The 13,597-nt window shown below is 46.2% G+C and overlaps 1 protein-coding gene across 5 annotated transcripts; it reads left to right on the top strand.

Annotated features, from left to right (window-relative positions):
• The first annotated feature begins 502 nt into the window (after positions 1-502).
• On the top strand, positions 503-11,663 carry KHK (ketohexokinase). Of its 5 annotated transcripts, XM_044663735.1 has the most exons (9): positions 503-755; positions 3,849-3,965; positions 6,640-6,774; positions 6,962-7,096; positions 8,549-8,621; positions 9,100-9,246; positions 10,755-10,843; positions 11,083-11,240; positions 11,375-11,663. In XM_044663735.1, exons 1-9 carry the CDS (start codon positions 664-666, stop codon positions 11,458-11,460), a joined length of 1,032 nt encoding a protein of 343 aa, XP_044519670.1. In that variant the 5' UTR covers positions 503-663; the 3' UTR covers positions 11,461-11,663. The 5 variants fall into 5 exon arrangements, with proteins under 5 accessions (XP_044519670.1, XP_044519673.1, XP_044519672.1 ...); XM_044663738.1 differs by lacking the exon at positions 6,962-7,096 and having other exon boundaries at positions 507-755; XM_044663737.1 differs by lacking the exon at positions 6,640-6,774 and having other exon boundaries at positions 513-755.
• Positions 11,664-13,597: the final 1,934 nt, after the last annotated feature.

Raw genomic sequence — 13,597 nt, 5'->3', positions numbered from 1 at the left:
CCCCCCGCCGCCATACTAAACTATTCAGGAATAAAGAATTTTTTTTTTTTTAAAGAAAATCAGCTCGGTCTTGACTCACGTGCTAGACGAGGTGGCAGGGCAGTGGAGGGAGGTGCTGAGGGGAGGGCATTCTCCACCGCTTCCTGGGGACCCGGGGTGAAGGAAACCAAGTGGACTCTTGCTGTCCGGGGTCCTGATCCTAGCCGAGACCCAGGTGTCCGACAATGGGAAAGACTTCCCCGGGGCTTTCGCCTATACCCGAGACGCTCACCAGGGGTCGCCCCCAGCTTAGTGGACCTTTGGGGGTCACGTGGGCTGCGGAAGCGGGTGTTTGTTTTCTCACGTGAGGCGAGCACTCTACTATGATTGGAGGAGGGTCAAGAGGGCGGACCCAGGTGAGCAGGCGCGGATGGAGACGGAGAAACTAGTTTTGTTCTCTGCAACCACGCTTGGGCAAACCGCTCGGCCCGAGTTCATTTACACCTGCTTCTCCCCACCCAGGAGGGACTGGTTGGAGAGAATAGCCTAAGCCTGGGGCTTTCTTGAGCAGGTCTGAGACCTAGGGGCAGGGGGGTGAGGAGGAGGAGTTCTTGGAGGCGGAGCCGCGGTGGTGCTGAATAAGAGGTGGTGCTGGCCTCACTAGGCGAGAGCAGCGCTGAACCCATGGAAGAGAAACAGATCCTGTGCGTGGGGCTCGTGGTTCTGGACATCATCAATGTGGTGGAGAAGTACCCAGAGGAGGACGCGGACAGCAGGTAGGGGACTCGAATAGGTCCACGCATGTCGCCTCGCAACCCCCCTCTCCCGGCTTCCATCGAAGGGGGCGGGGGGGGGGGAGCCTCCGGTGGCTGGAGGTGCGCGCCAGGAGAGACGGACCCTGTAGGGGTGATTAGCACGGCAGGGACGCTGGGGTTTCCGATGAACTGAGCATCTTTTTGCTCAAAGTGGCCATTTCCCCGAAATCTTGAAATCTTAACAGTTCCTTCCCGAGGGTTGCAGTGCGGACCCCTGTGGTCGCCCTGACCCTGGACGGTTCCTTTCGGATAAGAAGCAACAGGGTGACATGGAAAACGTCTTGGACCGGGAAAGTACTAGACATTTCAAATTCCAACATATCATGCGTGACCTTAGACAAGTCTCTGGCCTCTGCACCTCGGTTTTCTCATCTGTAAAATGAGAGAGATCTAGATTCTAGAATCATGAGGCACTCACCCAAACTCTAGATTTGTGAGATTATATACTATCTTTGCTGGCTGGTTTTCAAGAGAGAAAGCATTGAGAATCTGTGCTGTGGCTTCTGCTTAGAGCTCTGGCATAAAGTAGCTGTAGGAAGATAGTGTCCTCTTCTCTCACTGACTTGAGGCCTGAGATGCCTCTTGGATGAGTGACCATTTGGCTTTATTAGAGATGGCAGACATGTCCTTGAGGAAGTTACCAACTAGGCATTTGGCAGAAATGATCTCCCAGAAATCACTGTCGGTAGCATCGTTATACCTCCTTTGTTCAATGTTACTTTTAGCAGGAATCCCAGAGTATCCCTCCAGAGAAGCATAATTCAATGGAAAGCATATTGGATTTTAGAGTCTGGGAACCTGTATTTGAAACCTGACTTACTCCTTTTATGCCCTTGGGCAAGTCAAGTTATTTAACTTTTCTGGACTTTAGTTTCCTCATCTCCGTAAACTGAGAAGATTGGACTAGATATCTAAGGTCCCTTCCATTCTAAATCAATGATCCTGTGATTAGCCCATCCTCAAGGTGGCCTAGGTGTATCAATCCCTGATCACAGAAGGAGATTTTAGAGTAAGATTCCAGAATTTTCTTTAATATTAATTTCTTTCTTAACAAATGGTATTTCCAACGGGTAATGAATGCTAGACCTGGGAGTCTGGAGGCCTGAGCTCCAGGGCCATTGACTATAACCTCTTAGTTTCCAGTTTTTTTTATCTTTTAAATAAAGGTCATTGTTATGCTTATTTCATAGGGTTATAGTAAGAGGAAAATATAAAGCAGTGACGGCAAACCTTTTAGAGATGGAGTGCTGCCCCCTCAGACCAAGTGTTGTGCCCTTCCCCTTACCCCACACAGGGGAGGGGAAAAGTGCCCCTATTGGGCTGTTGGGCAGAAGAGCAGGTGAAGTGAGGAATGTCCTTAGGGAGTGTAGGGAGGGGAGGGGAGTGGCCAGAGTGCTTTGCTCTTCTCCAGCTCTGCCACCTATGAGCCACCCACCTTGCCCTCTGTGCATTCCTATTGCTGTGATGTGAAAAAATTTCATCAGACAAGGTGGAGAGGGAGAGGGGAGCAGCTCTGCTGGAGTCTCTCTGCCTTTCTAGTAACAAACTGGGAGGGGGAGTAGCCAAGTGTCCACAGAGAGCTCTGTGTGCCATCTTTGGCACATGTACCATAGGTTCACCATCACTGATATAAAGTGTTTTGAAAATAAAAGGCAATCTGCAAGCAAAGTAAGCAATGCTCTCCCTAATCTAAATCCCTTCAAATATAATTTCAGCCAGTGTTCTTTTGTGAAGACAGAACAACCCATTACCACCTATCTGATAACATTTTAACTTCACACAGCTGGGACACTTTTCAACTTTTTCAAATACAAACTTAAAAAATGACCAACCTTAGGCTCTAGTTTCTCATCTTAAATATTTTAATACTTGTTGTTGGATTTTTTCTCAAGTTCTTAATCTTCTGTCTTAGAATCAATACTAAGTATCAGGGGGCAGCTGGGTAGCTCAGTGAATTGAGAGCCAGCCCCAGAGATGGGAGGTCCTAGGTTCAAATGTGACCTCAGACACTTCCCAGCTGTGTGACCCTGGACAAATCACTTAACCCCCATTGCCCAGGCCTTACCACTCTTCTGCCTTGGAGCCAACACACAGTATTAACTCCAAGATGGAAGGTAAGGGTTTAAAAAAAAAAATACTAAGTATCAGTTTTAAGGCCGAAGAGTGGTAAGGGCCAAGCAATTGTGGTTAAGCAGCTTGCCTAGGGTCACACATTGAGGTAGTATCTGAGTTCAGATTTGAATCCAGGACCTCTTGTCTCTAGTCCTGACTTTATCCATTGAGCTACCTCGCTGCCCTGGATTATATGTTATTGATCCATATTATTCAAGGAAAAAGTTATTTTTTCCAATTCTTTACATTTTTTCAGTTACATATAGAAATAATTTTTGACAATTTTTTTACACTTTAGAATTCAGATTTTCTTCCTTCCAACCCCCCAATAGTCTAATTTAGGTAATAGCCATAAAAAGTGTTTTGTTTTGTTTCGGTTTTTTGTAAATTTGATATCTTTACTTTTTTTGAAGTAGTTTTGTATCTTTCAATCTGCCAGGATTGATGCAGTTACCAGAGGGGCCAATGTTACAATCCAGTTGTAGTTTTATTCACTGCAAGTTATATAGCTCATCATATGTGAAGGAAATAAGGGAAAGTGAGGACTGGCCAGACACAATGGAATTGGTAAGCAGATTGTTCTGGTGGGGCTGATTATCAGGTTTCTGATGATCATACTTGTTGTCAGTAGGAGACATGCAGCTAATTCCTTTGTGTGCCAGTGGAAAACGACTGTGGAGTCCATTGAAGAATGTATTGAGTTTGGCTGTAGTGAAAGTGAGGCCTGAGCCCTTTCTGTGGTTAGACTCATCCCTCCCATTCAGTAAAGGATTCATTCATTCAACATTCATTTATTAAGCACTGTTGCAAGCTATGCTAGATGGTGGAGCTATAGAGACAAAAATGGAACAGCCTCTGCTCTCAGAGAGAAAGGTTTGGATGTATGAGGTTAATACTCTAGGTTTTAAACATAATAATACCCTTCATTCATTTTCCTTTCAGGTGCCTGACCCAACGATGGCAGCGTGGTGGCAATGCCTCAAACTCCTGCACCATCCTTTCCCTCCTAGGAGCTCCTTGTGCCTTCATGGGCTCCTTGGCTCCTGGGCATGTTGCTGAGTGAGTATGAGGAAAACCTGGCCTATTAGGAAAGTTAGCCTATATAATACCACTGGAGTGATTACTGAAGCTCCTCTATAGAGGAAGGGAAAAGGGATGGTCCCCAAAGATTGGCACTAGACTCTGCTCTTTCAAAGGATTTTACTTGCCCTTTTTGGACCTTAGTCTCCTCTCTAAAACGAAGAAATTGAATTAAATGATGTCTAAGGTCCATCTGCAACTTTAAGTAGGGAGGAGAGGTGAAAGAAAAAGAGTCCCTGTGAAGAATTGTATGTTTGAGGTTTTAGCTCCTGGAATGTTTAATTAGGATGTTCTGCTTATTAAGGCTTTATTTCCAGAGATGTCTAGCCCTTTGCACTTGCTTGTTTCTTTGACTTTTCCCTCCTGCTGACTTTTCCCTCCTATTTTCCTTTACCCTTTTTTTAAAGCTATCTTTAGTTAATAGACTGTAAACTTCCTGAAGGCAAGGACTTAAGATATTTGTCTCTGTATAACCAGTGCCCAGCACCTAGTAGGCACTTAATAGAGATTGTAACAATGAATGAATATCTTATAGTCAGTACTCTTGGATTAGAGCAGAAAGAACTCACCCTTTCTTTATGATCCCTGGGTGTGAAGAGACTGAGGTATAAAAATATAAGGGCAATTTTCCAGGGAGGTTCCTCTTTGCCAAACACAGACTTAGTTTATCCTGCTGCTGAGTGTTTTGAACCACTGAGAGGTACCCATTCAAGGTCACCCACCAAGTACATAGGCATTGCAAATGCCCAAGAGCCCTTTGACCCTGGGCTCTGCAAATTCAGCAAGCATTTATCAGGAAGGTGAGGCCCAAACTTTGCCCACTGTGGGCAGCAGGGAAAGCTGCCAGGTTGCTGAGCTGTGGTGCACTAGCCCTTTGTACCTAGTGTGATTGAAATGTTCATCTCAGTAGGCAATTCTAGGATCCCACAGCCTTGGATATAATGCCACATGCATAAGATGGCCTGAGAAATCTTAAGTGACCAGTGCCAATAGGAAAGTGAATACAAGGTGTCTGGTTTCAACTTGCCATATTTCCAAAGCTAATTTCTTACCAAGCCTTTGGGTTTGGGACCAAATTAATTCTGGCTGTTGGAGTTTCTAAGAAACTCCTAGAAAATCACTGGGAGGATCAGAACAGACCCAGAGCTCCTTATTGGCTAGAAGAAGGCTTATAATTCTCCATGTTTTGGGTCCTCAGACTAGAAGGCCTGGTCTGGACTTCCTGGGACCCTGTATAATTGAATGGAAGGAGTTTTGAAGCAGATGATACTAACTGGCCTCAGGAATGCAGTGACCGCCAGCTAAAGTGGAGAGGGTGGGGGACAGTCCAATATTACTAGGTACTATAAGGGAGAAGGAAGAAATAGCAGCCCCATAGAGAGCTGGTACCTCCTAGAATATATGGTAGAGAAGGGAATGGAAAGGAATAGAATCTTGGAATTGTAGGGCTCAAAAGGGATTTTATTGCACAGGGCAGTAGGCAAGATTTTTGTACTAATGAGACCCCAGAAATAATTATGTAACTCAAAAATATTAGCAGATGGGGGTGGAGGAACTTCTGTTGGGACCTGAGTATCCCAAAATGGAGCATCAGTGTTCTGCTAGAGTGCCATCAGAGTGTACATGCGGATTCAAGCTGGGGGACAAAGTATCACCGTGATCATTAATCATTAATTGTGATTTTGGCTGCAAGCAGGACCATGATAGTTCCTGTTGGCTCAGAAAAGGATGTGAGGCAGCTAGGTGGCTCAGTGTGTAGAGTGTTGGGCCTAGAGTCATAAAGACCAGAGTTCAAATCTGATTTCAGACACTTATTAGCCATATGACCCTGGGCAAGTTATTTAACTTCTGTTTGTCTTAGGATCTTCGTCTGTAAAATGAGGTTAATAATAGTAGCTAGCTCTCAGAGCTGTTGTGAGGACCACATAAGATAATATAATTGTGAATCACTTGGCACAATGCCTAGTATATGGTAAGCATTAAGTAAATGTTAGCTATTATTATTTTTTAAAGTGTCTCTAAGCCTCAGTTTTTTTCTTCTTTTGTAAGATGAGGAAGTTTGGACAAGGCAGTCTCCCTTTCAGCTCTAGCATTCTTTGATCCTGTGATACTCTAGAGCCATGTTGGCAAACCTATTGCAAGTATACCGAAGTGTCCCCCTCTCCATGCACCTGAGGACTTGTCTTACATTCACCCACCTCTCTGCCTAGCAGCCCAATGGCAGCACTTTCTCCCTCCCTTTTTGGGGGTAAGGCAGGGGGTGGGGGTGGAGCTTACATGCTTTGTAAGGGTTACAGTTTAGGAACTTGGTCTCTAAAAGGTTTGCCATTACCGCTAGACTATAGGAACTAAAGGAAGATTCAGATTTTGTTTTGTATAAGTGATATCCCTTAAGGAAAGCTGTCCTAATGACCCCCCTCACCCCATATACATATTGTGCTGCTTCCTTATCTGCTCCTTCCAGCCTCTTACATGACCTGAGGGCCATTTCAGGGTTAGGGGTCTGTGCTCCTTCCCAATCTTCCCCTTTGCTGCTTGCTCTCCTGTCCTTCACCTGCTTTCCAGGGCCCCAGATATTCCTGTTAGCTCCCCTCCTGCCCCAGACCCCTTGTCAAACTGCTCCCCAGTGTGGTACTCCCCCCACACCTGGCAGCTTTGTCTTGGATGACCTTCGCCGATACTCTGTGGATCTGCGCTACACAGTCCCCCAGCGTGTGGGCTCCATCCCCATCTCCACTGTCATCATCAGTGCAGCCACTGGCAGCCGCACCATCCTGCATGCTAACAGGTGTGTACATCTGTTCCAGTGAACAAAGACGTGTCCAGGGCCAGGACAGGACCCCTCTCATACCAGACAGGGCCCCAGGTGTTCTAAGGCATGCTTCCAGTCCCATAGAAGGTCCATGCCATTCATAGGTTCTAACCTGTGTCTCCCCCCCCCCCCCACATCCCACAATCTCATGCTCCACCCCAAGCTTCCTGGTGGCTGACTTTAAGTATCGGGGTGTGGACTCGTCGCAGGTGGTATGGCAGAACAAGGGCGAAACTCCTTGCTCCTGCTGCATCGTCAACAACTCCAATGGTTCCCGTACCATTGTCCTCTATGACACGTAAGGCTAGTCCCTGGCACAATCCATCAATCAGCTCCTCTTTCTTCCCTTACAGGACAGCACCTCTGCTGTCCACTTTTCTGGCCTCTCCCTTTGCTTGAAATTGTCCCCATGCTGAGCCAGTCAGTGATTTTGAATCATCTCCAATAAGGGCCAAGTTGGGGGCAGGGGTATGGGGAATGAATAGATGTTTCCAGACCTGGTGGTTTGGCCTTTGCTCAGTACCATGGATGGATGGGCACTTAAGTAATTTAATTTGTATTCTGATTCCTTCATAATTAATTAATCAGTTACTGCCTTTGGTAAAGAAAAATTACCTTAAAGCCATATGGGTTTGCAGGGAGGGAGTGTTATGTAATGGAGGGCAATGTGGGAGAGTTTGGGAGAGATCAGCCCATTTCACTCATTCTTAGTAGCCAAGGCCAGTCCCAGAACTGTACCTTGAAATGCAGCTGAAATTGGGAGCTCAGAGCTCCCATAAAAGAGACTACACTCTCATTGTGCTTGACACAGAGGATTTTGGAGGCATACAAGCTCCCTTGGGCTTAGTATTAACTTGTAGTAATTGCCTGGGAATCTTCAGATTTGGAGAATATAGACTATATCCTGCCTAGATTGGTCAACAGCTGCCTTAGAGATGAGGGAAAGTCTCTTTTCTCCCAAGCTGTCTTCTAGGAGGGTGAACTGACTATAAATTGAATTGTATTAATGTCTAGAACCCAGGAAGATCCTCCAGCTAGTCCTTCCTCACCGCCCCCCCCCCAACATGTATACAAATGTTGTTGGAACAGAGTGTGAGACTCTGGGTTAAACTGAGGTGCAAAGTAGGTGGAAATTCAGGCACTCATTATCAGGTCAGTTTTACCTATCAAGAGCTCATCACATGTGCCATGCCTGAGGTTAGATAGGGTATTACACCACAACTTCCCATCAGGAGTACCCATGCAGGCTCAGGGCCCCAGGGGCAGTCAAATATTAACTCAGACCCTCTGCTTGAAGATGAACTTTAACTCCTGCCTAGGTAACCCATAAACAAAATGGCAAATTCAGGGAACATCCAGGTACACCCTCAGAGAGCTAGAAGGATCTGCAGAAACCTCCTAGAATGCTTGGTTTACAATCCAGAACACTGCATTCTGAGTTTAATGTCTTATGAGGGTAAATACCAGCACCAATGTAGGGGATCACCTGTATCTTGGCAGGAAGGTTCACAATAGCATGTTATCCACAATACCTTATTCTCAAATATACCTTTTCAGAGACAGTCTGATCTTTCAGCAATATGCTGTTGATTAAAATTTTGGGGTTTTTTTTTTGTTTTGTTTTGTTTTGTTTTTGTGCAGTGCAGCATTGGGCTGGGGTTTAGGGTTGAAGGCCATAGCCTTCTGGCTTCTCTAATTAATTTTTCACATCCCACCTCTCCCTCCCCTCCACCCCTTGCTCGATGTTCAGAAACTTGCCTGATGTGTCAGCAAAGGACTTTGAAAAGGTTGATCTGAATCGGTACAAGTGGATCCACATCGAGGTAACTCAGCTCTCTAGGGACCCAGACCAACATTTCTCCCCTTTTCTTCTATTCTTTCTCTTTCCCAAGAACACACCCAGGGACTCCACTTTTTTGTCTGCTGATCATTTATTTAGACTGGTATCTGGCTACTTGCTTTTATGTTGGTAGAAGGGGCAGAGAGCTCAGAGCTGATCTTAGTTAATGCCCACACAGCTTAATTTCCTTTGTTGAAGCCTGCTAGGGCTTTTCCCATTTTTGTTGGAAGCCTTTAGAGGGCTTTGATCAGATTGGAGTTCTAGGTCAGTTGCCCAGCTCACCAACCCTGAATCTCCTCTTCCTCAAGGGAAATTGTCAACAAATTGGCAATTTGTTGCTGGATTGGCACAAGCTAGTAGCTGGTGCCCCTGAGAGTTGAAGTTGGAGGCACAAGCCATGTTCCCCCGATCTCCAGGGAGGATGGTGTGCCCACTTTCCCCAACATCTCTCCCTTCCCCAGGGCCGGAATGCATCTGAGCAGGTGAAGATGCTACAGCGGATAGAGAAGCACAACAAGAAGCTTCCCCGAGAGCAGCAGATCAGAACTTCTGTGGAGGTGGAGAAACCCAGGGAAGAACTATACCAGCTCTTTGCCTTTGGGGATGTGGTAAGTGCCTAGGAGACCCCAATCAGTAGTTTCCACCAAGTTCTCCTTATGTCATCTACTGCTGGCAGCCAAATCAAATCCCTCCAAGGGCCCTGGGAGCATCATCATCCTACAGACAGGTCCTGGGAGATGGAGGAAGTGGACAGGATGCTGGATTTGGATTCGTGCAGATCCAGCCAAGTAGGCTTTGTGACCCCAGACAAGTCATTTAAATCTTTCTCAGCTGTAGGTCCTCTATGATCCCCTCTAGCTCTAAATTTATGGTCCTCTGATTCTACAGCCAGGGGGTTACTAGAATGAGGGAAAGGCAGGGTTTCTTATCCCAACTCCCAGCCCTCAGCCCCCCAGGGCTGATCTTTTGTTAAGAACCCATGTTGCCACAGCTGTGATTTGCAGCCCCTCGGGACTGCCCAGTGTTTCTATCCATTAAGTACAGACCAGGATGCCCATGCCCCAGAGTTCCAGTAGGGACTAGATGCATGGTGCTCTTGGTTGATATGTCCACACTCCAGAAGTCAGGCAGCTTGCAGGATTGGAGGGAAGGGGAGGAGTGGCAACCAAACTGGGGAGGAGTGCCAAACTGGAAACAATTTCCAACTATCACACATGAAGACAAGATCTCTGCACCAGATCCTGCCCTAAATCCTGGGACTGCTTGAGATAAAGGACTAACCTGTGGGGAGCCCTAATCTGTTCTCCCAGCATCTTAACAGGTCTAAAATGAACTGAGTTCATCTCTTTCTCCTGTAATGCCTCTCTAGAATGTCTCAGAATTCCCCACAGAAAGCCCAGGACCAACTCTTCACTAGGAGACAACCTGAGTGCTATTGTTAGAGTAGCCACCTATATTTGCCAGTAGAATATAAGCTTTTTAAAGGCAGGGACCATTTCATTTTTTGTCTTTGTATCCCCAGTGTCTGGCACTTAGTAGACTGAATACATCTGTGTTGAGTTGAATTATTCTGAGCTGTGTACCAGGAGAAAGGTCCTTTGGCTACTGCCTGTGATTACTCATTAACTGGACAGGTCAAGAAGCCCACCATGGTCTGTTAGCCACCTCTATAAATCTACATATATGGTAGCAATAACAATTTATAAGCACAAATTAATAAGATCCAGTGTTTGCATAATGCTTTATGTGGTCCAGGAATTGATTTCATATACAAATCATTTGATATTACCATTTGATAACTCTGTGATATAAGCATGCCAAGCCAATATTATCTTCATTTTACAGATAAGGAAACTGAGGTTCAGGAAAGTTATTATTTGGCTCAAGTCTCTGAACCAGAACTTGAGCCCAGGACTTTTGATTCCTAATCCAATGCCCTTTCTACTTCACCTGGTTACCTCCCATTATACAGGACTGGACAAAGCTAAAATTATACAGATGTAGGCAAAGAGTGAGCTGGGGGCAGCCTAGAAATGTTACAGTTGAGTAGATAAGGGCAGGGTTTGGGGTTAGTGTTAGGTTAACTAGTGCTTTCATCTGTCTTTTCTTTTACCAGGTTTTTGTCAGCAAGGATGTGGCCAGACACATGGGATTTCAGTCAGCTGCAGAAACCCTAAAAGGGTTGTACAGCCGTGTAGGGAAAGGGTGAGCTGGGAAGAGTCTGGTGGAGGGAGGGACTGGAGGAGGGTGGGACTCTTTAGAGTTTCCTCATTCTTTGGAATAAGTCGGGGCCACAAAGGAATTAGTGTATATCTTTCATATCTAGAACAATACATGAAAATATGGAGGATGGGAAATACCCTGCCCTGCCTGTGTCTCTAGGCTTTCCTCCCATATTTGAGTTCTCTTGGGTTTCTCCTTGTGCTGAATGGAGTATTCTACAGGGCTGTGCTAGTATGTGCATGGGCAGAGGAGGGAGCAGATGCCTTGGGCCCTGATGGAAGGCTCCTTCACTCTGATGCATTCCCACCACCTCGAGTAGTAGATACCCTGGGGGCAGGAGACACCTTCAATGCCTCCGTCATCTTCAGCCTTTCTCAGGGTGAGTGCTGCCATCTAAACTTAGGGGCAGGGACCTTGGGGGCTGGGGCGGATAGAGGGGCTGTAATGGTGAAGCTGAGGAGTCTTCTGGTAGATGCCAAGTGAGAGCTTCTGAATTACTTATCCTTCCTCCAGGGAAAAGCATGCAGGAGGCATTGACTTTTGGTTGCCGAATAGCAGGCAAGAAGTGTGGGATACAAGGCTACGATGGAATTGTGTGAAGGCACCAGAAGCCAGAAGGCATAACCCTCAGCAGGCTCTAGGAGCATAAGGAAGCCAGGGCATTGCTGGGTGTCTCTACCTGCCCTGATGTCATGGCCATCCAAATTGCAGAGCAGGTGCAGCTGGGGCTGGAGTTTCCTAGCCCCACCACACCTCGGTTCTCACCTATGTCCTTCAACCCAAATAAAAATTCTTCCACCAAGCCAGTGTCTTACCTTCAGCATACTGCATATTAGATATGCTGAGGCTGGGGGCTCTAGATACATTTCAAGGGTTGCATGGGATTAGGGTTCATCCTGACAGAAGCAGCCTCCCCTGCTAGGCTAGAGCCATCCACAGAAGAAACCTCTTGGTATATGCTCTGTGCTAATGGCTCACGGTAGCCTCTAGGACACGTTATTTTTTTGCCTGATATCTAAAACTCTAGGGAGGGGAAAAAAGTTTTACATTTATATGATACTTTCCTTCATTAAAGTGGAATATCTTCTTGTGACACAGAATGGGCCAGGGCCAAAGTTCCATGTCAGGGGAGTACAAGCTTTTGCCAACATGAGCAAGTTTCAAGAACAGGCTCAGGGACCTCTGCTGTCTAAGAGCCAGCCTGGCTGACTTTGGAGGCTCATCACCAAGCAAGCCACAGTCTGCCTTGAAGGCTGTCATCCAAATGGCAGAGGCTATCTCCAAATCACAGGTTCCTAAAGTGTGATCGCTCACATTTATACAGCACTTAAAAAAACAAACAACCTTACCTTCTGTCTTAGAATCAATACTAAGTATTGGTTCTGAGGCAGAAAATCGGTAAGGGCTAGGCAATGAGGGTTAAGTGACTTGCCCAGGGTCTGAGGAAGTGTCTGAGATCAGATTTAAACTTGAGACCTCCCATCTCCAGGCCTGGCTCTCTATCCATTGAGTCCCACATGCATATAGCGTTTAAAGTTTGCAAGAGCTTTGTGTTATCTCATTTGATCCTCACAACCACCATGGGAAGTAATTTGAAGTTCTTTTATCAGTGAGGAAAATGAGGCCAAGAGAGATTAAGTGATTTAAACTAAGAAGTCTTTAAGGCTTCCTCATTTCAAGTCCAAACCTTTATCTACTGCATAGGCCAACTGACTTGCCTGGATGGTGAAAAATAAACTGACCCTGCTTCCTTCTCCCCCATCCCTGAGGGGTCCAGATACTTGCTCCGCACCCCAGAATATGTGTAAACAGTTGTCAGGTTGCCTCAGAGATCCATTGGAACTCAAATGGTGATTTCCTGAGTGGAACATGGTGGAGTCCAGTTGCTCTTCAGTTCTCCATAGGAAAAAGATTTTCTGTGAGGTAAGTCCCATCACACCTAGTACCTTCAGACTAGTCCCAGGTTCCAAGGACTCTGGTGACTCCCACGATAGTTTACTCAGCTTGCATTAGGCTGACTTTCACACAGTTGGTTCTGCATATAAGCTGTGTAGACAACCCCCTTGTACAGGCTTGTAGTTTAGGGAATCCAACCCTCTCTGCCCTCAGATATCTTCCTTACTGGCCTGTCCTACATCAAGCCCCACCATCAGAGCCCCTTTCTTCGTATCGAGGCATCTAAAAGGCAGCCCAAGGTATTGGAAAGAACACTGGTTTGAATTCATACTTAAACCCTTATTCTTTTTTTTCCCTTTGTTTTTTTTTTAAACCCTTAATTTCTGTGTATTGGCTCCTAGGTGGAAGAGTGGTAAGGGCTAGGCAATGGGGGTCAAGTGACTTGCCCAGGGTCACACAGCTGGGAAGTGCCTGAGGCTGGATTTGAACCTAGGACCTCCAGTGTCTAGGCCTGGCTCTCAATCCACTGAGCTACCCAGCTGCCCCCTACCCTTATTCTTGCACCCACTAAGTGGCTGGTTGATCTTGGCCAAATCACTTAAACTCTCTGAGCTTCAATTTACTTCTTTGAAACACATGGCTAATAATTGAGCTTCACCAACATTATGTGAGCCATTATTCTCCACTCTGCAGGGCTTTGGTGAGCAAAGGACTTTACAGGCTGTTAAGAGCTCTAGAAACCTGGGGAATCATTAGAACTTGGGAGGAGTGGCATGCACCTTAATTTAAGAAAGCTAGCTGAGCAGAGACCTGACATCACTGAGGCAGACCCAGAGGGGC

This window comes from Gracilinanus agilis, chromosome 2, assembly GCF_016433145.1.
Source record: "Gracilinanus agilis isolate LMUSP501 chromosome 2, AgileGrace, whole genome shotgun sequence".
Classification (NCBI taxonomy): Eukaryota; Metazoa; Chordata; class Mammalia; order Didelphimorphia; family Didelphidae; genus Gracilinanus; species Gracilinanus agilis.
This window is presented reverse-complemented; position numbering and strand designations above follow the sequence as displayed.

Bases quoted from the DNA above. Each gene is read 5' to 3' on its own strand.
- KHK (XM_044663734.1), top strand. From the start codon at position 6,395: ATGACCCCCCTCACCCCATATACATATTGTGCTGCTTCCTTATCTGCT. The intron at 7,097-8,548 runs GTAAGGCTAGTC...CTCGATGTTCAG, and splicing joins ACCATTGTCCTCTATGACAC to AAACTTGCCTGATGTGTCAG. The intron at 8,622-9,099 runs GTAACTCAGCTC...TCCCTTCCCCAG, and splicing joins ACAAGTGGATCCACATCGAG to GGCCGGAATGCATCTGAGCA.